The 25,229-nt window shown below is 58.8% G+C and overlaps 3 protein-coding genes across 5 annotated transcripts; 2 read left to right on the top strand and 1 right to left on the bottom strand.

The window, feature by feature from the left end:
• Nucleotides 1–78: 78 nt before the first annotated feature.
• Nucleotides 79–14,773, bottom strand: STK16 (serine/threonine kinase 16). 2 transcript variants are annotated; one of them, XM_063161936.1, is made up of 20 exons: nucleotides 14,523–14,773; nucleotides 14,122–14,231; nucleotides 13,631–13,733; nucleotides 13,051–13,235; nucleotides 12,661–12,776; nucleotides 12,393–12,546; nucleotides 11,976–12,198; nucleotides 11,698–11,799; nucleotides 11,364–11,510; nucleotides 11,174–11,272; nucleotides 10,637–10,901; nucleotides 10,042–10,153; nucleotides 9,768–9,935; nucleotides 9,590–9,660; nucleotides 1,528–1,747; nucleotides 1,322–1,455; nucleotides 1,127–1,247; nucleotides 957–1,052; nucleotides 765–886; nucleotides 79–678 (listed from the first exon to the last, which is right to left on the bottom strand). In XM_063161936.1, exons 1-20 carry the CDS (start codon nucleotides 14,641–14,643, stop codon nucleotides 540–542), a joined length of 2,808 nt encoding a protein of 935 aa, XP_063018006.1. In that variant the 5' UTR covers nucleotides 14,644–14,773; the 3' UTR covers nucleotides 79–539. The 2 variants fall into 2 exon arrangements, with proteins under 2 accessions (XP_063018006.1, XP_063018005.1); XM_063161935.1 differs by lacking the exons at nucleotides 9,590–9,660; nucleotides 9,768–9,935; nucleotides 10,042–10,153; ... (9 more) ...; nucleotides 14,122–14,231; nucleotides 14,523–14,773 and adding an exon at nucleotides 2,359–2,466.
• On the top strand, nucleotides 2,582–8,212 carry GLB1L (galactosidase beta 1 like). 2 transcript variants are annotated; one of them, XM_063161933.1, is made up of 16 exons: nucleotides 2,585–3,106; nucleotides 3,526–3,698; nucleotides 4,010–4,160; nucleotides 4,412–4,472; nucleotides 4,732–4,826; nucleotides 5,202–5,382; nucleotides 5,464–5,522; nucleotides 5,649–5,770; nucleotides 5,988–6,028; nucleotides 6,275–6,393; nucleotides 6,507–6,581; nucleotides 6,659–6,748; nucleotides 6,878–6,991; nucleotides 7,246–7,377; nucleotides 7,686–7,901; nucleotides 7,978–8,212. In XM_063161933.1, exons 1-16 carry the CDS (start codon nucleotides 3,053–3,055, stop codon nucleotides 8,194–8,196), a joined length of 1,902 nt encoding a protein of 633 aa, XP_063018003.1. In that variant the 5' UTR covers nucleotides 2,585–3,052; the 3' UTR covers nucleotides 8,197–8,212. The 2 variants fall into 2 exon arrangements, with proteins under 2 accessions (XP_063018004.1, XP_063018003.1); XM_063161934.1 differs by lacking the exon at nucleotides 6,507–6,581 and having other exon boundaries at nucleotides 2,582–3,106.
• Nucleotides 14,774–15,049: 276 nt separating the features above from the next.
• Nucleotides 15,050–25,162, top strand: ATG9A (autophagy related 9A). Its single transcript, XM_063161925.1, has 14 exons — nucleotides 15,050–15,189; nucleotides 15,408–15,451; nucleotides 16,775–16,839; nucleotides 17,128–17,289; nucleotides 17,392–17,533; nucleotides 18,449–19,197; nucleotides 19,496–19,649; nucleotides 19,871–20,050; nucleotides 20,852–21,097; nucleotides 21,388–21,608; nucleotides 22,022–22,139; nucleotides 22,311–22,533; nucleotides 22,655–22,797; nucleotides 22,904–25,162. Exons 1-14 carry the CDS (start codon nucleotides 15,087–15,089, stop codon nucleotides 22,907–22,909), a joined length of 2,556 nt encoding a protein of 851 aa, XP_063017995.1. The 5' UTR covers nucleotides 15,050–15,086; the 3' UTR covers nucleotides 22,910–25,162.
• Nucleotides 25,163–25,229: the final 67 nt, after the last annotated feature.

Raw genomic sequence — 25,229 nt, 5'->3', positions numbered from 1 at the left:
GGCTGCCGAACCCAGACAGGCCTGCTCTTCCCATGCCCCGGCAGAACCCCTCCCTGCAGACAGGGACACAGCCACAGCTCTGCAAGAACATACTTTACTTCAAACACAAGGCAACATCGGTGCCAGGAGCAATGGCAGGGTGGGCACTCCCTCTGCCTCCCTCCAGCACAGCACCGGGGTCCGGCCCGCAGCTCTGCTCCGGGCAGCAGCAACCTTCCTGGGGCACAGAGCTGCAGGACAGCGGCTCCATCCCCAGGAGGGGTCCCACAACATCCTCTTCTGCCACCCCCAGGGAAGGCAGCAGTTGGCAAGGGACCCATGTTTAGCAGCAGATCACATGTCCACAGCTCAGGGGCACAGACCAAGGCCCAGGCAGCAACATCCAGAGCACAGAACACTCCAAATCCAACACACCTCCGGCAGCTCTCCCCCAGGGCATCAATCCCCCGTGCAACAGGTCTGCAGGGCAGCAGGGATTAGGGCAGCTGCTTTTCCCCTGGCTCAGCCTCAGGATGTGTCATCACTGGAAGGGGATGGGCTCAGATCTGTGTGGTGTCCTGCCCTGCTGGTGCTGGCTGCAGCCCCTCCAGCTGGTGGATGATTTCATTTATGCTGGGTCTCTCCTGGGGGTTCACTGTCATCATGGAGAAGAGCAGGCGTTGCAAGGCAGCCGAGTATCTGCAAGAAAGAGCAGGGGGAGGACCCATGTGGTGCACAGGACAGGGGGCCACCCAGGAACGGGGTCACCCTCCCCAGCCCCTCACCTGGTCGTGGAGGGCAACGTGAGGGGGTTCTGAACCGCCAGAGCCACACTGTCACCCTTCTGGAAGATGGCATCATAGGGGCCCTCTCCAAACATCATGCAGTACAGCACACAGCCTAAGGACTGGAGCGAGGTGGTGTCAGTGCAGCGCTGCAGCAGTGGGATGGGGGAGGCCAGAGGGCTGGATCCTTACCCAGATATCCGTACGCTCGTCTATCACACACTGGCTCGGCACTGTGAAGAGCTCGGGGGCACGGTAAGAGATGGTGCAGCGCTGGGCAGCCCAGTCCTGCAAAGGGGAGGATGGGGATGAAGGGACTGGAGCAGGGACAGGCTCATGGGGTGACGTCCCAGGGCACCCACCTGCACAGCCATGGCCTCCCGAGAGCTGTTGACTTCGATGCGAGCTTGGTTCATGGAGCCCAGGTCCATCAGCACAGGCTGGTCATCCTCATCCAGCAGCACATTGGTGGGCTTGAGGTCCCTGTGGGGATGGACATCACTGAGTGCCCACCGGGGCCCCTGCCAGTCCCCCCAGCCAGTGCTGCCACCCCTCACCTGTGTGCATAGCCCTTGCTGTGGATGGCCTGCAGCCCACGGCAGATCCCATGGAGGATGAGGAGGATCCGCTGCTCTGGCATGAAGCTGCCTTTCTCTCGCAGTGCTTCCACCTCTCTCCAGAGGGTTCCGCCCTGGCAAACACAAGCAGCTGGTCACCACCGCTGCTTCAGGGGCGGTGGGGCAGCCAGGAAAGCCCTCCTCACCTGCACATAGGGCAGGAGAAGCCAGGCTTCGTGCTTGGTGCCCTTCTCCACCATGCAGTGGGCCACCAGGCGCAGGATGTTGGGGTGGTCGAAGAGGCCGTGCATCTCCACCTCGTGCAGGGCGGCCTGGCGGTCCTCCTTGTCGTGGCACAGGATGCGCTTCAGGGCGTAGAAACGCCCGTCCCGCAGCCCCTCCACCAGGTCCACATAGCTGAAACCCCTGCAAGGAGTCAAGAACAGCGTGGGTTGGGGGCTGTGACATCCATGCTGGGGCCCTGTGCCCAGTCTCATCTACAAGCACTCAGGGGAGGGGGGACAAAGGGCAGTATGAATTCCCCAGGTGTGCACATCTCCCCATCTTGCAAGCACCTGTGAGGAACCCAAAGCATCCCCTCTCTGTTTGAAAAACCCCACCGGCTCAAACATCCCTACTCCCACGGCTCCAAACACCCACTTCTAAGAATGACCAACCCCTCTCTGTCACTCAGCAGGAGAATAATTTGTCATGCACAAGCACCCCAATGCTGAAGCATCATCCTTCACCAAGCCGAAGTACTACCCCAAGCCCCAAGGTGACCTGAGCTCAGGCATCTCCCCACCCTGCCCGAGCATCCCATGCCTGAGCATCACCCCATGCCCAAGCAGGTCCTCATGCACAATCACCTCCCATGCCTGAGCATCACCCCAATGCCAAATCACCTCCCATGCACAAGCACGCCCAAGCATCCCCCCCCACGCCCGAGCACGCCCTCGGCCCCCCCTTGCCCGAGCATCCCTCCCGGAGTTCGGGGACCCCCGCCCGAGCCCCCCGCGCCCCAGCCGGCCGCGCACCCCTCTGCCAGGCGGTGGAGCAGGAGGTACCGCGCTCCCCCCAGGCTGACGGTGCCCCGGGAGCAGACGCACAGCGTCTGCCCCATCGCCCGGCCGCGTCATCGCCCGGGGCCGCCGCGCGTCACCGCCCGTCACCGCCGCGTCACCCGGCGGGCGGGGCCGCACCGCCTCCGCCCCGATGGCCCGGGCTGCCGGCCCTCCGCCTTGCGGCGGGCTCGTCCTGTCCCGCAGCACCGCCCGGCACCCCTGTCACCAGCTCTGTCGCCAGCTCTAGCCCTCGGCCTGGGGACGGTTTCCTTCCCCTCACCCGGCAGCAGCAGCCCTCAGTTTCCATCACCACCGCTCTGATGGAGCAAGCGGACTGAGTTAAATGGAAGGCATCTGCCTGCTGGTGACGCTTTTACAAGGCTCCTTGTCCCCTCACTTTGATTGTCACTCCGCACCCCACTGGGCACCAGCGGTGTGCCCGCCGGCCGGAGCTGCATTCCCTGCTGGGGTGGGCTTAGCGGGGCTGGCCAGACCCGGAGGGTCGGAGCCGCCCATCCCTTTCCCGTGGTCCCGCCCCAGCTGTTCCAGCTGCCCGCACTTGGGACCGGGAGAAGGAAGCGCTGGCCGAGATCCTTCCCGGGTCATGTGATGGTGGAGCCACGTCCAACCTCGTCCCCATCGCGGGCCCGCTGAGCCCCCGGCGAGGATGGCACTGCCGGCCCTGGGCCTGCTGCTGGCAGCGGGGCTCCTGCACACGCAGGTCAGCAAACAGGGTGGAGAGTCTGGGCGAAGCGCACGGGACTGAGCTGTGAGGGAGCGGGTGGGCCGCCTCCCGAATCTGCCTTCCCGATCGTCTCCCTGCTCGTCATGCTGTAGCTCCCTCCTGCAGCTGCCCATGTCCTGCCACAGTATCCCAGCTTGCATTCCCAGCTCCTTCCCTGCCTTCGCAGCACCCACCCCAGCAGCACCGTCCCCACAAATGCCACCAGCCCAGCCGGGGCGTTTGATTAGCGGGAGGCTCAGCTCCTCCCTCCTGCTCTCGCAGCACAGTTTGGCACCCACTTCGGGAGAGGGCACCTCCAAGAACCAGCCCCGTCAGTGCCTGTCCCGGGAAGCACAGGAGGGGCGGCTGGGCTCGGGGAGGTTCTGCAAGCCTCCAGCTCTTCCCTTTTCCTGCAGGCCTCCCCTTCAGCACGCTCCTTCCAGCTGGATTACGAGCACAACTGCTTCCTCAAGGACGGTGCCCCTTTCCGCTACATCTCGGGCAGCATCCACTATGCCCGCGTCCCGCGCCCTGCCTGGAGGGACCGGCTGCTCAAGATGTACATGAGCGGGCTCAGCGCTGTGCAGGTGTAAGCCATGGCCACAGCCTGATAGTGCACCCCCCACAGCCACCATGGCCTTTCTGGGATCACTAGGAACAGAGACAAGGGTGTTGTCTGACCACAGGGAGCAAGCACCAACATTTGCACTTGGCTGTGAACCCCCAGACCACCCCTGCCAGACACAAGCATGAATGTGGGCTAGTTCCAATCCAGCCCAAGTTGCCATACTCAGCTCAGGCTGCAGGGCAGCTCCCGGAAGCAGAGGGACCAGCTGGTGGGATGGTTCCCTGTCATGCTGGGGTGTCCTTAGCTCCCACATGCTGATCTCTCCTCTCCAGCTACGTCCCCTGGAACTACCATGAGACACTGCCAGGAGTTTATGACTTCACTGGGAACCGGGATGTGGAAGCCTTCCTGGACCTGACAGCTGAGCTGGGACTTCTGGTGATCCTGCGGCCAGGGCCCTACATCTGTGCAGAGTGGGAGATGGTGAGCCCCGGCCCCAGCCTGGCACAGAGGGGTGACAGGGGGGGGGTCTGGAAAGGGCACAGCAGGGTTGGCCCTTCTGGCTGTCATGCTGACTCCAGTGCCATGCCCGCTGTGCCCAGCCTGCTGCCCCGAAGGCCACAGGCCGTGCTGGTGCCAAGCATTAGCATTGCACTGGCTGAGTTCAGCAGTGTGCAGGGCCAGGCTGCTGAGCAGTTTCTCTGCCTCCCTCTCTGCTGTGTGTGTTTCTCCAGGGTGGCTTGCCTGCCTGGCTGCTGTGGAAACCAGACATCATCCTGCGTACTTCCAACCCTGGTGAGGCTCAGCACAGGGCTCTGGCCACGCTGTCCTTACAGCCTGATGGCAGTCTTGGCATTGTCTCCACACACCTACCAGCTCTGCCTCTGTGGTCTTTCCCATCATCTTCTCCATCCTCTGAGAACCCCATAGCTTGTGCTCCATCTCCATTTCCCTATCTCACTTGACCCTGCCCCATCTGCAGTGTCTTCCTCCTGCCAGGCTTGGCTGCAGGTGGATGCTGCAGCCAGCCCCTGCCCTGCCTCTGTCCCTCCAGCCTACCTGGCAGCTGTGGACTCCTGGCTCCATGTTTTGCTGCCCAAGATCAAGCCACGGCTGTACCACCAGGGAGGGAACATCATCAGTGTGCAGGTAAGGTGCTGTGAGGCCCAGCCCCATGCCCTGCTCTGGGTTGTCTTTGGATGTGCCCCAAAAAGCCACCGGTATCCCCTACACAATGACCTTACCCAGCAAAGCTCAGATAAATCCCTCACAACTTCTGGACCTAGATTTAAATCCAAGGGCTGGGAATCTGAGGTACCACAGATATGGTTTGAGGGACACTGACAGAGCTGGAGCTCATGGTGGGACTGGAAGGTTATGCTCAGGACCCCCTTGGGGGTTGTCAGGACATCTGATGATGTCCAGAGGAAAGAGGGGAGGTTGGTGCTCATCCTGGTGAACAGGGGAACCTGTCTGCAGCCCTGCCACATGCATACTGCATGCCAGTCCCTGCCCTGCTCACAGGTGGAAAATGAATATGGGAGCTACTACGCCTGTGACCATGGATACCTGCGGCACCTGCTGGGCTCCTTGCGGGCACTGCTGGGCAGTGAGGTGCTGCTCTTCACCACCGACAGCACGGGAGCGCAGGAGCTGCGCTGCGGCACCCTGCAGGGGCTCTACGCCACCGTCGACTTTGGGCCAGGTATCCTGGGGGGGAGGAGGAGAGGGAGGATGGGGGTCCCTCCTCTGTCCTGCTCAAACCCCCCCGTCTGCACCTCCACAGGATCCAATGTGACGGAGGCATTTGGTGCCCAGCGCCGCGTGGAACCGAGGGGGCCCCTGGTGAGCTTGGCATGGGTGATGTGGGGGGAATGACCCTCGACGGCTTTGGGGAGGCAGGGGCGCCAGGCAGTGAGGCAAGGAGGGGCGCTGGCCCAGGCTGCAGGTGACAGTGTCTTTGTTCCCCAGGTAAACTCTGAGTACTACACAGGTTGGCTGGACTACTGGGGCGAGGCACATGCCAGCACCAGCGCAGCGTGGGTGGCCCGGGGGCTGGAGGACATGCTGCAGCTGGGAGCCAGCATCAACATGCAAGTAGTCAGCTGGCAGAGGGCACAGCCACCAGGGCAGTGGGCATCACCTCTTGCCTTCATGCCCCTGGGATCAGGCCAGCAGGGACTGTGGGTGCTGAGGGGAAGGGGCAGTGCCTGGTGAGCCCCTGCTGGGTCTGTGGGGTTGCTGACCAGGCCTGGTGAGCCCCTGCTGGGTCTGTGGGGTTGCTGACCAGGCTCTCCGGGTGTATCACAGGTACATGTTCCATGGAGGGACAAATTTTGCCTACTGGAGCGGTGAGTAGAGCCTTGCTCTGGGGAGGGAGGGGCACACTGCAGGGCTGGGGGCTTTCCTTGGCCATCCCTGAGAAACCTGCTTCAGGCTCTTGTTCTGTCCCATGGGGCAGGTTGACACATAGTCAAAGGCCCTTGAACCCAAGCTTGTCTTCTCCTGGGGACTCCTTTCGTGCCTATGCAAGGGCTTACAGTTCTGGGCCATGCCTCCTCACATTGCACTGCAGCCAGAGCCCCTTCCTTGGCCAGGTGCTGACTACAAGGGCCAGTACAAACCAGTGACCACCAGCTATGACTATGATGCCCCCCTGTCGGAGGCAGGAGACCCCACTGAGAAGCTGTTTGCCATTCGCACGGTCATCAGCAAGGTAACAAACCTGGCAGGAGTAAGGGGACAGTTCTGGGCACTGCTGCCTGTGTAGCAGCAGGGCAGGGGACAGCTCCCTGCTTGCCACGGGGCAGCTGACAGTCTGCTGTTCAGTTCCAGCCCCTGCCAGCGGGCCCGATGCCACCTGCCACCCCCAAGTATGCCTATGGCTGGGTGGCCCTGCGCAAGGTGAGTGCCCATCCTGACGGCCGTACTGCCCAGCATGGCACTGCTCACCTGCCCAGCACCCATCCCTCTCTTTGCAGTATGCTGACCTCCTGGATGTCTTCGATGTGCTGTGCCCCTCTGGGCCCATCCAGAGCCAGTTCCCTCTCACCTTTGAGGCCCTGAAGCAGGTGAGAGGCTGGGTGTAGTGGTAGACACTTGAGATGCTCTTGTCTGCCTGGCCCTGGCTCTGGGGCAGAGGAGCAGAACTCACTTCCAGCTCCATTTCCCTTCCTGTGCCACTGCACTGTGTCCTGCAGGTCCATGGCTTTGTGGTGTACCACACACAGCTGCCCTGGGATGTCCCAGACCCAGCCACGCTGGGTGCTCCTCCCCACAGCATCTGTGACCGTGGCTATGTGATGCTGCAGAAGGTGAGGCTATGGGAGCACACCAGTCTCTGGGACAGTGCTCCAGAGGGCTCTGTCAGTGGGCACAGGTCTTGGGGACAGCCAGGGTGACAAAAGCCATACTGAGCCTTTGCAGAGTGGCTCTTGGGCCCAAATTTGCCTCCTCTGGGGGCAGAGAGCAGCCCTGGCTCTGGCAGCAGGGTGCTGTGTGCCTGCTGGCAGTGTTGGGGGTGGTGTGATCCAAACATGGGCCAGCAGCAGTGGCTTTGTGGCTTTAGGAGTACCAGGGAACGCTGGAGCGGGACGGGCAGACCACGCTGCATGTAACGGGCAGGGCAGGGGACAGCCTGGACATCCTCGTGGAGAACATGGGCAGGATCAGCTTCGGGGCCAACACCAGTGACTTCAAGGTAAGGGGAGAGCGCCCTGAGGCTCCAGAGGGGATGGCCTGGCAACCCATGTGACCAAACACCCTCTCTACTGCCACCTGAGACAGAGTCCAGCCTTGGTGGGGCTAATCCCAGTCCTGCTCCCTGGTTCATCTCAAACCTGCCAGGACAGGCCTCAGAGACCAGCACCCCTCTCCCCTTAGGCTGCTACAGCTGCCAGAGCCCTTTGCTCCTTAGAGGGGATCCCATCCCACCTTCACTGCTGCCAGGGCTGCCCCGAGTGTCCTGGCAGATACTGCTGCTTCATTTCCCCTCCTGTTCCATCTCAGGGCTTGCTGGGAAACCTCTCACTGAACTCCAGGCCTCTCAGCAACTGGCTGATCTATCCCCTGGCGATAGACACCGCAGTCCAACAGGGCTGGCCCCACACTGCTCTGCCAAAATCAAGCAGTGGGGGCCGAGTGGGGCCAGCCTTCTACACTGGGACCTTTGAGACACCTGGCATTGCCTGGGACACCTTTGTGAAGTTCCCAGGTTGGAGCAAGGTAAGGCAGTGCATGACTGGGAAAGGGGTAAGAGTGGACCAGGACCCAGCTCAGTCCCATCTCCATCATCTTCCAGGGACTGCTGTGGATAAATGGCTTCAACCTGGGCCGGTACTGGAGCTGTCGTGGGCCCCAGCAGACCCTGTTTGTGCCTGGCTCGGTGCTGCACGCTGACCACCCCAACAACATCACAGTGCTGGAGCTGGAAGGGGCACCTCCCTCGCCCCTCCTGCTCTTCCTTGACCGACCCCTTTACAACAGGACACTTGGCTGCAGCACCACGGCCACGGAGTAAACACTGCTGGGCACTGGCCTTGCCTCTCACTGGGGCTGGGGAGATGGCAGGGGGCTGATGAAGCACAGGGGCTAAGGGAAGTGGCACAGGTCCTGGCACAGACCTTTGGGGACAGGCAGGGCCTGTGATAATGACTAAGGGACCCAGGACTGAGTTTGATTTGCATGTCAATGCCACACTCATCCCAAATAGTTCCAGTGACCATGCTGATTCCCCCATGGCCAGGGGGTCAAGGCACCTCTTTATTGACAATGTAGGCAGAGGAAGTAGCTGCTAACATGATGGCTGAGATGCTGATGGCAGCCAGGAGAGGTAGAAGCACAGCCTTGGTGGTGCCCACAGGCATGCTTGGAGGTAGCTCAGGGCTGTAGGGTCTGTATGTGTCAGGATCTGTCCTTACACCTACAGATAGCAACCTGTGAGGTAGCCATGAGAAAAGCTGGCAGCAGGACCCCTGGCTGAAGCCAGGCCACCAAACAGTCCCAGCCCCTCACACTAGCACACGGAGACCTCTCAGTTATTAACTGTGCCAGATTCACCACCCAGAGTGATATTCATGCCCAGGGAGTGACATGGCCAACTCAGTACCTCTGACCATCGCTGCTGCACAGGCTCTCCCTTGCTGCACAGCCAGTGCTCAGCCACGTCCCCACCACAGTGGTCCTTGGCAGGTGGCAGCAGCCTCCAGTGTTAGGTGTGGCCAGCCTGGGCCCGGCGGTGCGTTTGCAGGCAGGCCGTGGAGCAGAAGGAGAAGTCGAGGTAGTGGAAGGGGATCCGTCCCAGCAGGGACTCTCCACACTGCCAGCAACGGCTGCAGGAAAGAGCAGAGCTAGCCCTGAGCAAAGGGGACACTTGCAAAAGAGTTAGTAGAGGAAAGGGTTCCCTGCCTGGACTGTGACACAAACACCAGCAGCCTGAGGGAGCTGGAGCTCCTCTGGTCCCAAAGGGCTGATGTGCTCGCCCAGTGGCCTGGCCAGGACATGCTCGCTGGGGAACATGGTCTGTCAGAGCGTGATGTGAGGTACTTTGAGGCAGAATGAACATTCAGAGGCTTGGCCCTATAAAGGTTGTAAAGCCCCTGCCTAGGTAAGCAAGAGGAATGCTGGCTGCCAACAAACCTGGTGGGGTGGCAGAGGAAAGTAACCAGGGACACGGGAGTGGTTGGGTCGTTGGCTTGCTGCAGATCTGGCTGCAAGTGGACCAAGTCATCCTAAGCAAAATATTTCAGGGGAGCAGGGCAAGAGAGGGAGGAAACTTTTACACAAGCACTACTGGGAATTGGGTGGTCAGGAATAGCTTTGGACTGGAAATGAGAACTGGAGCACGAAAGGCAGGAAACAGCTGTACTGACATGGGAGGATTTGTCTTCAGACCATGCTGTTGGGATGGTTACCTGATGTTATGAGGAGTCGTGCTGGCGTCCTGCAGCTGTGCAGCCAACCTCCTCTCAGCAGCCAGTGCCCTCTGGGGAGCAGAGACAGCTCAGCCCTGCAGCCCTGGGAGCTGCTGTGCCCAGAGCCCACCACATCAGCACTGCCCTCTCTGGGCTGGATCGCCTTCCCAATCCTCACCTTCTCCCTGTCAGACAGGGCTGCAAACCACTGCTTCCTTTCCTGCTCCTGCTCCTGGCGCTGCTGCTCCTTCCGCTGTGCTTGCTCCCGCTGCTTCCGCTGGGCTTTCTGTGCCCGCTTCTTCTCCAGCTTCTTGGCCTCCATCTCCTGTGTCAGGGGCCCTGGCACCTGAGGGCAGGCAGCATCTCCCACTGAGCTGGGGCAATGCACGAGTGGGAAGGGAGAGCTTTGCTCTGGGGCTCCCCTGTGGGTGAGGGCAGCGGGTAGCACCCACCTTGGCACGGCTGTAGTCGTACTTGTCGGGATGGGCCACCATGAACTTGCGGAAGGCATTGCGGGTCCGTCTGTCAGCAGAGCTGCAGTACGGGGTCCTCTCCTGCCTGTCCCTGTGAGACAAGGGAGACCATCACGCTCACACTGCCATCCTACTGTCCGCATCCCGCTGGGCTGGGAGCCCAGAGACCCCCCAGAGATGAGCAGTGTGTACCGCAGGCCACAGTATCACAACCAGGGAGGGGGAGGTTCCTTATTCCTGTACAAGAATCCTCCAAGTCCTCCAAGTCTTTCTTAACCTCTCAAAGCCCCTGCATGGGGCTTTTGTCTCATCCTGGCCTTTGAAATAGGCCACCAATAAACCTGGGTGCACTTTGAGGCACTGCTCACCTGCTACCATGCCAGACCAGGCAGGCAGAGAGAAGGGTGGTTCAGCTCCTAGCCCTCCCATAAAAACCCCGACGTCCCGGGTCACAGAGACCAATACTGGCTGTCCCAGGACAAGAGTGGTACCAGTTTATTGTGGCTGAGACAGGAGTGAGTCACTGGACTCCCACAGCTGAGGTTGTGAACCACTGGGTGCCCTGCAGCCATACCTGAGGGCAGGGTCCGCTCCTGCCTCCAGCAGCAGACACACAGCCTCAGCCCTGCCAGCCTGAGCTGCCACGTGAAGCAGGGTGCAGCCCTGCTCGTCCACGGGCTGGTTCAGCAGGGAGCGGGCCATATCCAGAGACTGCCCATCCTCACTGTGCTCTGGCAGGCCCCCATTCTCTGGCACTCCCAGGAGGTGCCGCAGTGTCTGCACATCCCCTGTCTTGCAGGCAGTGAACAGAGCATCACAGAGCTGGGTCTGAGGGTCTCCTGTGAGGAAAGAACAGGAGGGGAGTCCCATGGGCAGACTGGGCAGAGCAGCACTCTGGTCTTACCAGGGAACACACACAATGCATCAGCTTGCTAGCTGGATTTGGGCCCTGCAGGATCTCCAGGCTCACTCGAAGGCAAATGACTGCACTAAAGACTTCCCAGACCCAGCTGTTCTGGGTATCTGCATGACAATGTGCTCTTCACCCCACTGAAAAGCCAGCAGTAAATGGGGCGGGCATCCAGCCAGCACAGCTCCAAACATCACTTACCTCCATTGCTCCAGGGAAGCAGCCCAGCCTCAGCCTCCCCCTGCAGCTCTGTCACATCCTCCAAGCCAGGCTGCCCATCGGTCTCTTTAGCACAAGGCCCTGCACAGGCAACATGTGAGGAAGAGGGTCAGAGTCAGCTTGCATCCCAGCCATGCCTTCCTACACTGCCTCTGCCAGTTCTTCCCCTCACCTTTCTCCACCTTCTTGTCCCTCTTCTTCCTCCTCTTGCGGTTTCGCTTGGGCATCACTTCAAACTCCCGGAGGTGCAAGGTCCCCAGTGTCTCTTCCACAGTCTCCAGTTCCCCTGCAGGGCTTTCTTCCTCCTCCTCCTCTGGGGCTGAGGGGGGTGATAAGACTGGGGCTAAGGCTCCACATGCAGAATTAATCACTCAGGGCTCTAAGCCAAGAACACCCTGTCTTTCTCCTGTCCAGCCACACTCCGAAGCTGCAAATCTGGCCCATGCCATAACATCAGACCCCTCCTGCTTGCTCAGAGTCACATCTCCCTCCATGGTTCAACTCACCAGTTGCGTCCTCCTGCGGGGGATCCACCTCTGCCTTCTGCTGCCTCTTCTGCCAGACCTTCCTGGGGGACCCAGTGATCTCCTCCAGTGGCGTGTCCTTCCCTGGGCAGCAAGGGTGCTCCCGTCATTGCCTGGGGACAGGGAGCACCCCGTGTCTCCAGGGTCTGAGGGCTGAAGAGCTAGCACCTCCACCCCACAGGGTAGTGTCCCCTAATGCACGAGGGACCACGTCACCCCACCTGCCGTGACCCACAGGTATGAGGGCTGGCCCAACTCACCGTATACCTGCAGGCTGGCCAGCGCGGCGTGGACTCGCAGCACCTCCCGCAGGGTGGCCCTGCGGGTGCTGAGGGGGATGTGGCAGATGCGAGGGTCCCCTCGGGTGAGGGGAGGGTTCCTGCCACCAAAGAGCAGCGCACGGTTGTGATGAGGGGCCCGGAGGAAGATGCGCTGAGCTTCACTCAGGTGCTGTGCCCAGGCTGCCAGGAGGTCCTGAATATCCTGGGGAGAAAGGAGCTTTATGGGATGCTGAGCACACTATATGGGGCAAACATAGCTCTGGAGCAGGGATAAATCCAGAAGACAGTAGCCTCAGTCAGGCCCTGCCCTTTTTCCAGAGCCCACCGCCCCACCATGCCCTCCAGCAGCAGCGTGGCAGAGGCAGCAGGAGCACTCCCTGCCAAGTGCACCCTCACCTTGAGCAGAGCAGCCTCGTTGTAGCGGCGCAGGGAGGCCCCAGCGGATCTGGGGGCTGAGCCCGGGGTCTGGGCGTCCCGAAGGCTCTGCGCTGTGCCCCGCCGCGCTCGCACCGTGTACCGGTGGAAGGTCTTGTGCTCCTGCACCTGCAGGCTGTGGAGAGGGGCAGGCATGAGCCACAGAGCTTAGTGTGCGTGGCATTAACATGCAAGAGCAGCTCCAGCTGCCTGTGCCCAGAGGGACAGTCCCGCTGTGCCCTGTACTCACCCCCGGAACACTGCTCCTGCGAAGTGCCCACCACCCATCATCAGCACAACCCAGCACGTGCTTGCACTGAGGCTCTGCAGTGATGCTGTCAGCTCCAGCGGCTCCTCAATGTCCCCCTGATACACAGACACCCTTGCTAGTACCCATGGCATTACCTCCTTACCTCCTGCTGTCCCCAGGACAGAGACCAGCCTCTGTGCTAGCACCAGAAGCAGGTTTCTGGGAGCACCCCAGAGCCAAATAACAGCCACCAACAAGTCTGGGGCTCTGACCTGGCACCAGAGTCCACCCTTCCTACCACAGCAGGTAGAGATGTCAGAAAGACACCTACACCCGAGTGTCACCACCCTATCTGGACTCCCTCTCCCAAACAGCTGGGCTGTGACTTGCCTTCCCAGTGAGCAGCACACAGCGGTAGGTGGAGATGAGCTGGCCCTTGGCATTGCGGAGCAGCACTTTGTGGGAGCGGGGAATCTGGGGGGTCTGGCCAGTGTCACTGACAGAGGGCAGCAACTCTGACTCGCTGCTCACATCAGAGCTATCCGAGTCAGATCCTGAGATGCTGGACACATCACCTGTGAGGAAAAGAAAGATGCAGTGAAATAAAACAAAGATTATCGAACAGCCTCCCCAAAACTCTCTAGGTGACTTCAAGCACACTTGCAGAGTGTCTACAACCCCAATGTTCTGTCAAATAACCCTATATATCACAAACAGGCTGTGACCCGGGGATATAGGAGTGTGGAGCTCTGGATCCCCAGACATGGTTAGGCAGGGGCTCAGTTAAAACATCCCCTTCTGCCTATAACAAATCCTAACAGCTCAGGAGCAGTGCTGGACCCTGAGAAGACCCCACAGGGACATAATAAAGGGACCCTGCACTAGCAGAAGGCTTCATCCCTGTACAGAGGAACCCCAGTGATGTTGCTGACAGCCCCTGGGTTCCAATGCAGACAATCCAGCTTCTCACCTGTGCGGGTTTTCTCCTCAAACACTTCCTCAGGCAGCGTCCGGCGCCCCAGGAGTCGCTGCTTCAGGTTGAAGCGGTGCCAGTCAAGACGGTAGTGCTCGGTCTGTGGAGCAAAAAGCATGAGCTGGCAGCATCCTGGTGGTCCATGAAAGCCATCACCACCAAAGGGCATGAGGTGACAGACCCCAAGGACTAAACTGATGGTGGGCTCCTTCAGCAGTCCTGACTGGAAAATCACACTATATTAGGAGTTACCCATGAAACAATTAACCTGGACAAGTACAGGCCTGTGCTGCACTTATCCTTTATTTCTAGTAAATAATACCTTTAATTGATAACATACAAGGTTTGAGTGCCAGATCCCAATAGGTCGCGAGCAGTGGGCAAACAGCCAGCACTTGGTTGCACCATGCTGGGGCTGAGCTTCCACAGCAGGATCCCACCAGTCATGCCAGCCCCAGTCCCACCTCACACTGCTCAGCCCGGCTCACCTGCTCCTCCCGGCTCCCAAACACCTGCCCGCAGGTCAAGCAGCACATCCTCTCTGGCACCTCGGTGACACCACGGGGCTTCTCCTCACAGCTGGCTGCTGCAGGTTTCTCTGGAAGAACGAGGGAGGGCTGTGCACAGGCAGCCCCGCAAGGAGTGGAGAGTCCTCTGTCCCTCCTCAGCCAACCCAAAGAAACATATGGTAGAAGGAGCTTCGGGCACCTTGGGGTGTCACCGGAAGAAAACCCATTCACCCGCCCACCCACCCACGCAGCAGGTAGCTCCCATGGCCAAGCTCAGGGGTGATCACCCAAGCTGAGTTGGGGACAGAACACAAATCTGTGGCGGACACGAGCTTAGTGAGATAACCTCCCTCCCGCCGTTCCCGGGGAGCCCCACGCACCGTGGCTCGCAGGAGCCGGCGGGGCAGCACCCGCATCCGCAGCAGCTCCGGTGACCAGGCTCAGCCCGCGCAGCAGTTCAGGGTCCTGGACGGCCTCAAACACCGACCAGCTCTCCGGCATGGCTACTGCTTTCAGGCACGGGACAGCGTCTGAGGAACGGGCCCGTCGGGAACCACCCGCCAGCGACCGCCCCGACACCGGCCCCACCGCTCTGCCCCGGTCCGAGCTCTGTGTTCGGGATAATCCCGCACCGCGCCCGGGGTCCGTGCGCGATCCCCCTTCCCCGAGCCGCCGCACCCCTGTCACCGCCGCATCCCCGTAGCCCCGTCACTCCCGGGGCCGGTCCCCCGTGCCCGCCCCGCCGCTCACGCGCGGCCGCCGCCGCCGGGCCCGGAAGCGCCGCTCGTCACATCCCGCGCGCCCATTGGCCTCCCGCGTCCCACCCCCCGCTCGCCATTGGGCGCCGTGCCCGCCAGTCGCGGGCGGGGCCGAGCGGGCCGCGCCGGGCCGGGCCGGGCCGGGCCGCGCCGGTGGCGGCGGCGGCGGCGGCGCGGGGCCCCGCCATGGCCCACTTCGAGACGCAGTACCAGCGCCTGGAGAGCTCCTCCACCGAGTCTCCCCCCGGCGGCGGCGACCTGCTCGTCCACGTCCCCGAGGGCGCCAAGTGTGAGCGACGGCACCGGGGGTTGGGGCCTGGCCGGCGGCGGGGTGCGGAAGAGGCCGGGGGCGCGGGGGAGAGGCCGGACACCGAGGGGAGCCGCGGCGGCGGCTGCGGGGCCGGTGTGGGGTGCCAGGGGCAGCGGGGAGGGGGTAGGTTGTGCTGGTGGCAACACCAGGGGTGGGTGTGCTCAGAACCCCTCACCCTGTGCTGCTTCTTCCTTCAGCTCCGTGGCATCACATCGAGAACCTCGACCTGTTCTTCTCTCGCATATCCTTTTGCAGGGCGAGGGTCAGGCGGGATGTATCCCCCTCGTCCCGGCTCTAAGTACAGGGAAAACATGGAGCTTTGTGTAACTTTGTGTCAGCCATCCCTGTAGGACAGTACACAGCTCCCGAGGGGTTGACAGAACCCCCCGGGCCTTGGGACGCTGTCACTTGACACAGGGTCATACACGTACTTCTAGGAATTCTTGGGAACGTGACGATGATACTGTTGTTACAGCTAATGTGTTATATTCTTAACAGAATTTTATTGCTAGCGTGGCATTTACAATCAGGGTAGTACAGGATTTCTGTAGGCAGAATCAGTGTAGTACAATTTTATAAGTAGCACAGAACAGAATTCTCTAGTATCTCTTAGTTTGTGGTTTCTAACCAGCTAGGCTCTTTACAGATCTGGACATATCTTAATATATGGTTTGCTGTATCAATATAATGATCATAATGAAGACTCAAAAATCACATAAAAGAATTTGAGTCATTCACCTGGTCCTCATTGGAAGCAGATGACAGTGGGGGTATGCCTGGCTGCTGAGGGGTCCTGGGTCTCACTGTCCACCAGCAGCTGTGATACAAGTTCCCACTCAGGATTTGTAACTCCTTGATTTTGTGGATAGTGCTCTGGGTGCTGTTAATACTTCCCTCTTCTGTGATAGGGTCATCACCTCTCTTGGGTTGGCCAGATGCCTGGGACCTTCAAGGACAGCACGGAAGAGAGTAATCAGCCTGGTGCCAAGGAATCTTGAGGCCCATGGGGAGGGAAAGCAGAAACTTGCTTGATTTATCTACTTGGTTCACAGGACCTTCAGTGCCTGATAACTGGGCAAAGGGTGACCCACTAATAGGTGACACCCTTAGTGACACAGCAGGGCTGCTTGCCTTATGAAATGGTGTTAGTTATGCTGACCACATTGCTGGGGGCAGGAGCAGGTGCCAGGTGCCACTACATGCATTTTGTCTGTCCCTGTCTTGTCCTGCCCTGCCCTGCCCACTGCTGTGCAGCCTGAGTGCAGGCTGAGTTTCTGCTCTGTGCTGAGCAGACCCCTGCTATGGGTGTTGAGTGCAGGAAGGAAGGATCATGAACGAAGCCAAGTCCCTCTACCCCAGCTATGCTTTACCTGGGCAGAGTGTGTTTTCCTTGTTTTCCTGCACTGGGGAACCAACTTGCTGATGAGTAGGGGTGGGAGAGATTTTTTTCTTGGTGGTGAAGGGAGGCTTGGCTGAGGAGCTGTGGAAACCAGTGGGACAGAAGCCTCTTCATCCTTCATCAGAAAGGAGTCTCCATGCTGTTTTCCTTGACTGTGGCTTCCACGTCTATAACCTGCATCAGAAGAATGGCTTCACTTGCATGCTCATTGGAGAGATCTTTGAGCTCATGTAAGTGCAGGTTCCCCTCTGTTGTGGCTGCTGGGGAACAGCCACTGGCATTTGCCAAGCACTTGCAGATGTGTAGGTGGAAGGGCTCCTTTCAGAATTGTCCTGTCTCCCCTTCATCAGGGTTTTGCATGCCCCAGACCTGCATTTCACTTTGAGGAACTGCTGTCTGTGGGTGTTCCTGCTGCCAGGGCTGTGGGATTGCATCTCCGTGGCATATGACCCTGCTGCTTCACGTTTTGTGGTGGAGCAGAAGGGCGATTCCCTTACAACACTTCTCTTTTTTCACAGGCAGTTCATCTTTGTGGTGGCATTCACCACTTTTCTTATCAGCTGTGTTGATTATGACATCCTCTTTGCCAATAAAGCATTAAATCACAGCCAGCATCCCACTGAGCCCATTAAGGTGACTCTGCCAGATGCCTTCCTGCCTCCAAATGTCTGCAGTGCAAGGTAGGGGCAGTGGAGGGCATGTTAGCCACTGCTCTTGTTTTCCCATGTACTCAGGGCTCCTGTCTGGGCCTGTGTCCCACTACTTGCCTCTTCTTGTTGCAGAATCCAGGCAAACAGCTTCCTCATCTGCATCCTGGTGATAGCTGGGGTTTTCTGGATCCACCGACTCGTCAAATTTATCTACAATATCTGCTGCTACTGGGAGATTCACTCTTTCTACATCAATGCCCTGAAGATCCCCATGGTAAGTCGCTGAGCCAGGGGCGGCATGCAGGGCTGCCGAGGGCCATGGGAGGCATTTGCTGGCGGTTGCAACTTGCCTTCATGCCTCTCCTCTTCTCAGTCAGACTGAGCACTCTTCCCTCTGCTCCATGGGCACATGATCTCCTTTCAGCCTCTCCTCCAGCAGCCACTTTGTTCCGTGTTACCCTCTCTGTGCTCAGTCTGCCTCTCTGCCTGCTGGCGCGTGCCTCTGCCATATGCCACCCAATATGTGTATTCTTCAGTGGTGGCCTTTTCTGTGATGCCTTCCACAGAGACAGCATAAGCGAGGATATCCTCGTACCTCCCTGGGATGTGAAAAACCTCACCTTCCTTGTTTATTTAGGAGGCTTGGAGCTACTTAGTTGTGAAGGTCACACAGCAGATCAGTGTGTCACAGATAGGGTTGGAGGCTTGCATAGACAGCCTGGTCCAGAGTCCTCGCTCTGATGAACAACATGAAAAGGCGTGTGTGCATCCTTTGGAGGGAGAAAGTATTTTGAGAAAGGTGGAGTGAGCTGAAAGGCTTGCACTGTCCCCAGTTTTTCCATGGGCTCCCTCTGGGACGCTGCTTAAGTCCCTTCCGTGTTTGTTTCTCCCTGCTGACTCCAAATGGCAGCTCTGGGAGGAACCACGGAGGCCTGGATCTGTGTTTATGCCTCCAAGGAAGGTGGTGCATGCGTGGCTGGGAAACAGTCATCTGTGCTAATCTAGGGAGTAAAGGGCACCAAGGCAAGGTGTGGGGTTTGCCTGCTGCAGGTTGAAGTGGTGCCAGAAGAAGGTGCCTCACGCCCTGGTGTTGAATGCACTCTGTCAGCACCCCAGGGTGTGTGCTGGGACCTGGCTTTTGTCCCTGGATACTTCTTGCTCCTAACCTTGCTGCTTGTCCACCTTCCAGTCCACCCTGCCCTACTACACCTGGCAGGAGGTGCAGGCCCGCATTGTGCAGATCCAGAAGGAGCACCAGATCTGCATCCACAAGAAGGAGCTGACCGAGCTGGACATCTATCACCGCATCCTCCGCTTCAAGAACTACATGGTGGCCATGGTGAACAAGTCACTGCTGCCCATCCGCTTCCGCCTGCCCCTGCTGGGAGACACCGTCTTCTACACGCGCGGGCTCAAGTACAACTTTGAGCTCATCTTCTTCTGGGGCCCCGGCTCCCTCTTTGAGAACGAGTGGAGCCTGAAGGCTGAATACAAGCGGGCCGGGAACCGCCTGGAGCTGGCTGAGAAGCTCAGCACACGCATCCTCTGGATTGGCATTGCTAACTTCCTCCTCTGCCCCCTCATCCTCATCTGGCAGATCCTCTATGCTTTCTTCAGCTACACGGAGATCCTGAAGCGGGAGCCGGGCAGCCTGGGCGCCCGCTGCTGGTCTCTCTATGGCCGCTGTTACCTGCGTCACTTCAACGAGCTGGATCACGAACTGCACTCGCGCCTCAGCAAGGGGTACAAGCCAGCTTCCAAGTACATGAACTGCTTTATCTCCCCGCTTCTCACCATCGTGGCCAAGAACGTGGCCTTCTTTGCTGGCTCCATCCTGGCTGTGCTCATCGCTCTCACCATCTATGATGAGGACGTGCTTGCGGTCGAGCATGTCCTGACCACGGTCACCCTGCTCGGGGTGGGCATCACCGTGTGCAGGTGAGGTGGGTCTGTGCTGCCCCCGTGCTCCTGGCAGTGCTGTAGGGAGCAGTGGGGCTGGCAGCAATCCGTGTAGACATGCTCTTTGTTTGCAAGTGGATGTGAATCTGTGGGGATGAGGGGCATGGCTGGGGAGAGGTAGTGATCCTGGCTGCAGTGGTTGTATGGTGTGAGGGGCTGGTCTGGTCGGAAGGCTACAGGTGGAGCTGTGATGTGGGCCAGTCACCGTGCCCTCTCAAGATGACAACTCCAGGAACTGAGGTGTAATGCTGTGATATTTCCCTGTCCTGTCATGCAGGTCTTTCATCCCTGACCAGCACCTGGTCTTCTGCCCAGAGCAGCTGCTGCGAGTTATCCTGGCACACATCCACTACATGCCTGACCACTGGCAGGGCAACGCCCACCGCTACGAGACCAGGGACGAGTTTGCCCAGCTCTTCCAGTACAAAGCGGTGAGCTTGGCTTAACTGTGGGGCTGGGGACTTACCCCCATCCATCACAGGATGGAGAAGGTGCTGGAGAGCTCAACAGCTCCTGGGCTTAGAGAAGAACAAGGCAGCATCCTCAGACATACCCTGCCCCAGAAGATGGAGGGCTACCTCTGGGGTGTTTTGGGATTGTGGGATTTTTGACCCTCAAGTTTGTGTGTTGAACCCATCATTTCTGTGCTTAGGTCTTCATCCTGGAAGAGCTCCTGAGTCCCATCATTACCCCTTTGATCCTCATCATCTGCCTGCGGCCCAAGTCCTTGGACATTGTTGACTTCTTCCGTAACTTCACCGTGGAGGTGGTGGGTGTGGGTGACACCTGCTCCTTTGCCCAGATGGATGTGCGCCAGCACGGCCACCCTGCGGTAGGTCCTGTGCTGCCCACCAGCATGGCTGCTCCTTTAGACCCATGAGAGGCTCGAACTCACCACTCCTGGCAGCCCACAGCCCAGCCATCCACCTCTTGGTAGGGTGTCTGGCTTTGGCAACACAGGTCACCAGCTCCAGAAGGCTCTTGTGGCCCAGCTGTGATTATTGACCAGATGCTTCGGGAATCAGGCTCTGTCATGTCTTTGATGTCATTGCATGTTTTCACAGCCAAGGGTTCTGTGTCCTCAGGAGAGTGAAATGTGGACATTTAGAAAGTGTGGCCACTTCTCTCCAGCTTGTGCTCAGGAAAGAAGCAGTCTAGAGGAAATAGGAAGCATTTTCCATTATGAAAAATCTATGATGGAGGGAAAAGGGGTCCATCTGTTTTGTGTGCCTTGGAATTTAGGTTACTTGCCTAGGGAAAGACTTCCTAGTGACACAGTCATCAACTAGGAAGGAAGTGAACTCATTGTGGCAGGAAACTTTTAAGAAGAGTTATTTGTTGACTCTAATTGTTCCTGTCTGTGTGACTGTTCCCAGTTCCCCAGTTCCCTTGCAGCAATTCATGTTCTGAGATGGGGTTGGAACAAACTGTGTTTGTAGCTTCTTCTCCTGAGATGGCTGAATGAGCATGGGGACTTCTGGTGTGGCATCTGCTACATAGGGTGCCATGGCCTTGCATGGGCTGGGTGTTGCATGCTTTGCCCAGACTGATTGCAGGATTCCCAGGGCTGGCAGGGTTGGTGGCAGGGTTGCAAAGCAGATCCTGTCTCTCATTACCTGTCTCTTGTCCACAGTGGATGTCAGCAGGAAAGACGGAGGCCTCCATTTACCAGCAGGCAGAGGATGGCAAGACAGAGCTATCCCTCATGCACTTTGCCATCACCAACCCCAAGTGGCAGCCACCCCGCGAGAGCACAGCCTTCATCGGCTTCCTGAAGGAGCGGGTGCACCGGGACAGCAGCGTGGCCCTGGCTCAGCAGGCTGTGCTCCCTGAAAACGCCCTCTTCAGCTCCATCCAGTCCCTGCAGTCAGAGTCAGAGGTGCCCAGGCTCAGGGCATGTGGGTTGTTCTTGGGGTGCTTGCTACATGCTGGGAAATTCATCATCAGGCCCTCTGGGTAATTTTTCCCTTGCCTGGGATGAATCTGGGGATGAAAATGTGGTGGATCAGCACTATCTGGGACACTTCTGGGTTTCTAGAGAAGGTAACAGGCTGTCCTAGAGCCCTGTGAGATGGGAGATGGGCCTAGATAGCCCAGCTCTGTGTGTCTGGTGCAATCAGTCCTCCAGCTCTTCACAGAACAGTGACACTTTCTCTTTGAACTCTGCAGCCTCACAGCCTGATTGCCAATGTGATAGCAGGCTCCTCCGCCCTGGGCTTCCACATGAGCCGGGACGGACAGGCTTCCCGCCATCTCTCAGAAGTGGCCTCGGCTCTGCGTTCCTTCTCCCCGCTCCAGTCTGCCCAGCAGCCTTCCAGTGGCTTCCAGGCATCGGGAAGGGAAGGAGAGGGAGCCCAGCCTCGTGGTGCCAGTGCCATGACAGCCTCTGGGTAAGCTGCTGGCTGGAGAAGGACAACCTTGGACATTCCTTTACCCTTTGCCCAAATGCCATCCTTTGTCCTAGATGCACGGTGGCATTTATCTCTGGAGTCTGGACAGCAAGGGACATTCACAAGCAGAGTTAGACTCAGGTGTGGGTGCTGGTGCCAGGTGCTAAGGCTGGCCCCAAAGGATAGTGTCAGGGTCCTATTGCTCTCCTGTAGGTACTACAACGGTGAGAGACCCCCATGTAAGGAAGAGGCAGTGCCATAGCAGGGCTTGTGTATTTTGGGAGATGCTGCAGAGGGGCCTCCTCATATCCAGTTCAGGAGCAGATCTCTGTGAGCGTGACATTAGAGTGGAGAGGGGCTGGACATTGTGGGGGCACCTGGGCAGGAAACACTACTGGTGTGTTCTGTGGCAGTGCTGATGCAAGGACCGTGAGCTCGGGGAGCAGCGCCTGGGAGGGTCAACTGCAGAGCATGATCCTGTCGGAGTATGCCTCCACTGAGATGAGTCTTCATGCACTCTACATGCACGAGGTGAGCAACCCAGAGCTGGGCTGGCCTGAGGGGCCTGGAGCAAGGCAGGCAGGACTGGGCTGCCCTGTCCATTGTGACCAGAAAACCAGTGTGCATGCAGCGCTGTGGAGAGGGTGTGTTTGGGCATCTGGTTTCTCCCACGCAGCTGAGTCACTGTGTTTTGGTTTGCAGTTGCACAAGCAGCATGCCCAGCTGGAGCCCGAGCGGCACACTTGGCACCGCCGGGAGAGTGACGAGAGTGGGGAGAGTGCCCACGAAGAGCTGGACACTCAGCGGGGCGGCGCCGTCCCCATTCCCCGCTCTGCCAGCTACCCCTTCTCCTCACCACGGCAGCCTGCCGAGGAGACAGCCACGCTGCAGACGGGCTTCCAGCGCCGATACGGTGGCATCACAGGTACGGAGCCAGGGCAGAGGTCTGAGTCTGGGGCAGAGCTCTGTAACCCATGTCCTTTATGGACTGGCTAGACACTGGCAGTCCCCCAGGTAGCTGATCTAATTTCTTGCCTCTCTTGCAGACCCAGGCACAGTGCACAGAGCCCCATCACATTTCTCCCGCCTTCCTCTGGGAGGCTGGGCCGAGGACGGGCAGTCAGCGAGGCACCCAGAGCCTGTGCCAGAGGAGAGCTCGGAGGATGAGCTTCCGCCACAGATTCACAAGGTGAGGGGGATGGCTGTGGCTGAGAGGGGCAAGGTGTACTCTGATGCCAGGCTGGGGTGCCGGCAGCTGGTCCCAGTCGGTGCCACATTGTCTCTCTATCTTGCAGGTATAGCCTGGTAGACTGGGGATCTCATGGGGCTTGCAGATTGGGAGCCACCTGGACAGCAGGATGTGGCATGGGCTTGATTCTTCTCCTGTACTGAGTGGATATTTTGTTGCCATCAATTGCTGAAGAGACAAAACTTGCCAGGCCAGCGTCTTTGCTGTGGCACCTTGTGTCTAGCCATGTGTCAAGTCAACGCCACTCTGACTTGTGGGGTGAATGCGTGTGTGAGTACATAGCTGTGTCTGTGTTCACATCTGTGTCGTCCGTGTCGGAGGATCTCTGCAGAGCCTGTGGAAACTGATGTGATGGGACTAGCAGTGAGGAGCTGCTGGTGGACTGCTTTGGAGGTGGCAGCAGGAGCTGCTCTTCAAAGGGATGGGAGATGGCATCAGCTCCATCCAGATGTATGCCCGAAGCTGGGACCTGCCGTCAAAATGAGGGCAGGAGTTGTTGAGGGTGGTCTGAGGGAGCTCAGCCTGTAGCACCACACTGCCCTGCCTGCAGCCCTGAGAAGGTGCCTAGGATCATGTTAGTCCTCCCAGAGAGGACCAGTGTTGTGCCTCTCAGCCCAGAGCAGGACAACAGTGGGGCAGTCACCCAGCCCTCTGTCCCTGCACCCTGCAGAGGGATGGGCCCTGGTGGCTGCTGCTGGTATGAGTACAGGTGAGATATAGAGCTGGTGGGAAGAGCTCTGATTCAATCCAGAATGCTGCAGCTCTTCCCTGACTCATGACAGCTGGCCCATTCCCTGCATGCAAGAAAGGGTCATTGGAGTGATGCCTCCGTGCCAGGGCAGCAGCGTCCTCCCACGTATGGCACCTATGGGATGTGGGCTACTAGTGGGCTCTCCTGCAGTGCCAAAGAGACCCCAGTGTGGAGCAGCCTGGCATCTTCTGGGAGTGCTCACAGCCCACTCAGAGCCCACCCTGAAGGGCTTGTGCTCTGTGTGTTGGTTCCTTTTCCCCAGGCACAAAAAAGACCAGACCTTTTTCCCCATGCCCAGGTGCTGTTGTATTGGTTCTGCCCTGATGCAGCTGTTCCTGTGGAACTGGGTCTTTCTTCTTCCCTGGCAAAGGGTTTGGTTCATCTCAAATCTTGCCCAGAGGTTCCCAGCTCCTCCTTTCCTCCTGAAACCTTCCTTTTGCTTACAACATGGTTTCAGCCGCTTTGGAGACCATGCAGCTGTCTCATGCCTGGCAGAGCAAGGAGGGGCATCCTGAACCCAGAAAGGAGAGGCATGCCTCAGCCCAGACTTGGGATGGTGGTGGGGAATCAGGATCCTAGCTGTGCAATATAGCCTCAGACAAGACCTTCCTACCATCCTCCTGGTTTCCCTCTTTTCTCTTTGCAGCTTCTGGGGAATTGCATCCCAGCTAACTCCTGCCCACGACTTCCTTTCCATTCCCCTTGCCTCTGGCAGGGGCTGCTTGTTTTTGTCATGCGCTCTGCGAGCACTGCACATCCTCCTCTGCTGTTTCTGGAGTCCAGGGCCTTCCCTCTTCTCGTGCCAGGGTTATTGCCCTCTGCCCTTTGAGCCTGGGACGATTCTAAGCCACCTGCTGCCAGTGCTTCTGCACCTGGGTAGCCATGAGCAGGCCAGGGGGCTTGCATGGGGGCAGGCTCTTTGGGGTAGCAGGCTCCTTATTGCCATGGGGAGGACTGGAGCTACAACTGCTCTGGGGTCTGTATGAGATCAAACAGAGTGTTCTAAAGCAGAGCTCAGGGTGGGGATCAGCTCTTCAGTGCTGGGGTCAGGGCTCTGTGGACCTGGGGGCTGCTGGGGTCCTTCCATGGAGAAGTGGCTGCAACCACTCCATAGCAGCTTCAGCTTGGGACTGTCATGGCTTGGTGAAAGAAAGCAGAAAGCAAATCTCCTAGGAACCCAGATTTTCCAGTGGCTTCTCTTGGTGCCCAGGCTGCTGCCTCCCCTCTCTGGGCCTATGGGACACTGTGTCTGGGCTTCTTAATGGAGTTGCTGCTGGTCTGTACAGCTGAACGGCTGGAAGCAGTGCCCTGGGGCAGGGGGAAACTCTGGATCTTGCCCTGGGCTGGCAGGAGGGAGAGGCCAGGCATAGCAGGCCCAAGTCTTTGCCGCATGTTTTGCTTGTGTCGTCAGTGTCCCATGTGCATGGCGAGCCACTCTTCCTCATCTCCTCCTGAGATGTGCGGGCACGGAGGTCCCTGGGGAGTGCAGTATCAAACCCCCGTGCCCTCGCTGTACAGCTGTATAGCCGTCTAATAAAGATGGGGTGTATCATCCCTGCCTGTGTCCGAGTCTCCCTTCGCTCTGTGGTACGTGCAGCCCACCTGCGCCTGCCTTGCGCTG

Source organism: Melospiza melodia, chromosome 8 (assembly GCF_035770615.1).
Source record: "Melospiza melodia melodia isolate bMelMel2 chromosome 8, bMelMel2.pri, whole genome shotgun sequence".
Classification (NCBI taxonomy): Eukaryota; Metazoa; Chordata; class Aves; order Passeriformes; family Passerellidae; genus Melospiza; species Melospiza melodia.
This window is presented reverse-complemented; position numbering and strand designations above follow the sequence as displayed.

Coding starts and splice junctions, on each gene's coding strand:
- GLB1L (XM_063161933.1), top strand. CDS start 3,053: ATGGCACTGCCGGCCCTGGGCCTGCTGCTGGCAGCGGGGCTCCTGCAC. Junction 4,473..4,731: donor CCTGCGTACTTCCAACCCTG/GTGAGGCTCAGC, acceptor CTGTCCCTCCAG/CCTACCTGGCAGCTGTGGAC. Junction 5,771..5,987: donor CTGGGAGCCAGCATCAACAT/GCAAGTAGTCAG, acceptor GGTGTATCACAG/GTACATGTTCCATGGAGGGA.
- ATG9A (XM_063161925.1), top strand. CDS start 15,087: ATGGCCCACTTCGAGACGCAGTACCAGCGCCTGGAGAGCTCCTCCACC. Junction 15,190..15,407: donor CGTCCCCGAGGGCGCCAAGT/GTGAGCGACGGC, acceptor TTCTTCCTTCAG/CTCCGTGGCATCACATCGAG. Junction 17,290..17,391: donor CCAAATGTCTGCAGTGCAAG/GTAGGGGCAGTG, acceptor TTCTTGTTGCAG/AATCCAGGCAAACAGCTTCC.
- STK16 (XM_063161936.1), bottom strand. CDS start 14,643: ATGCCGGAGAGCTGGTCGGTGTTTGAGGCCGTCCAGGACCCTGAACTG. Junction 1,456..1,527: donor TTCTCCTGCCCTATGTGCAG/GTGAGGAGGGCT, acceptor TGTGTTTGCCAG/GGCGGAACCCTCTGGAGAGA. Junction 1,053..1,126: donor GGGAGGCCATGGCTGTGCAG/GTGGGTGCCCTG, acceptor TCCCCTTTGCAG/GACTGGGCTGCCCAGCGCTG.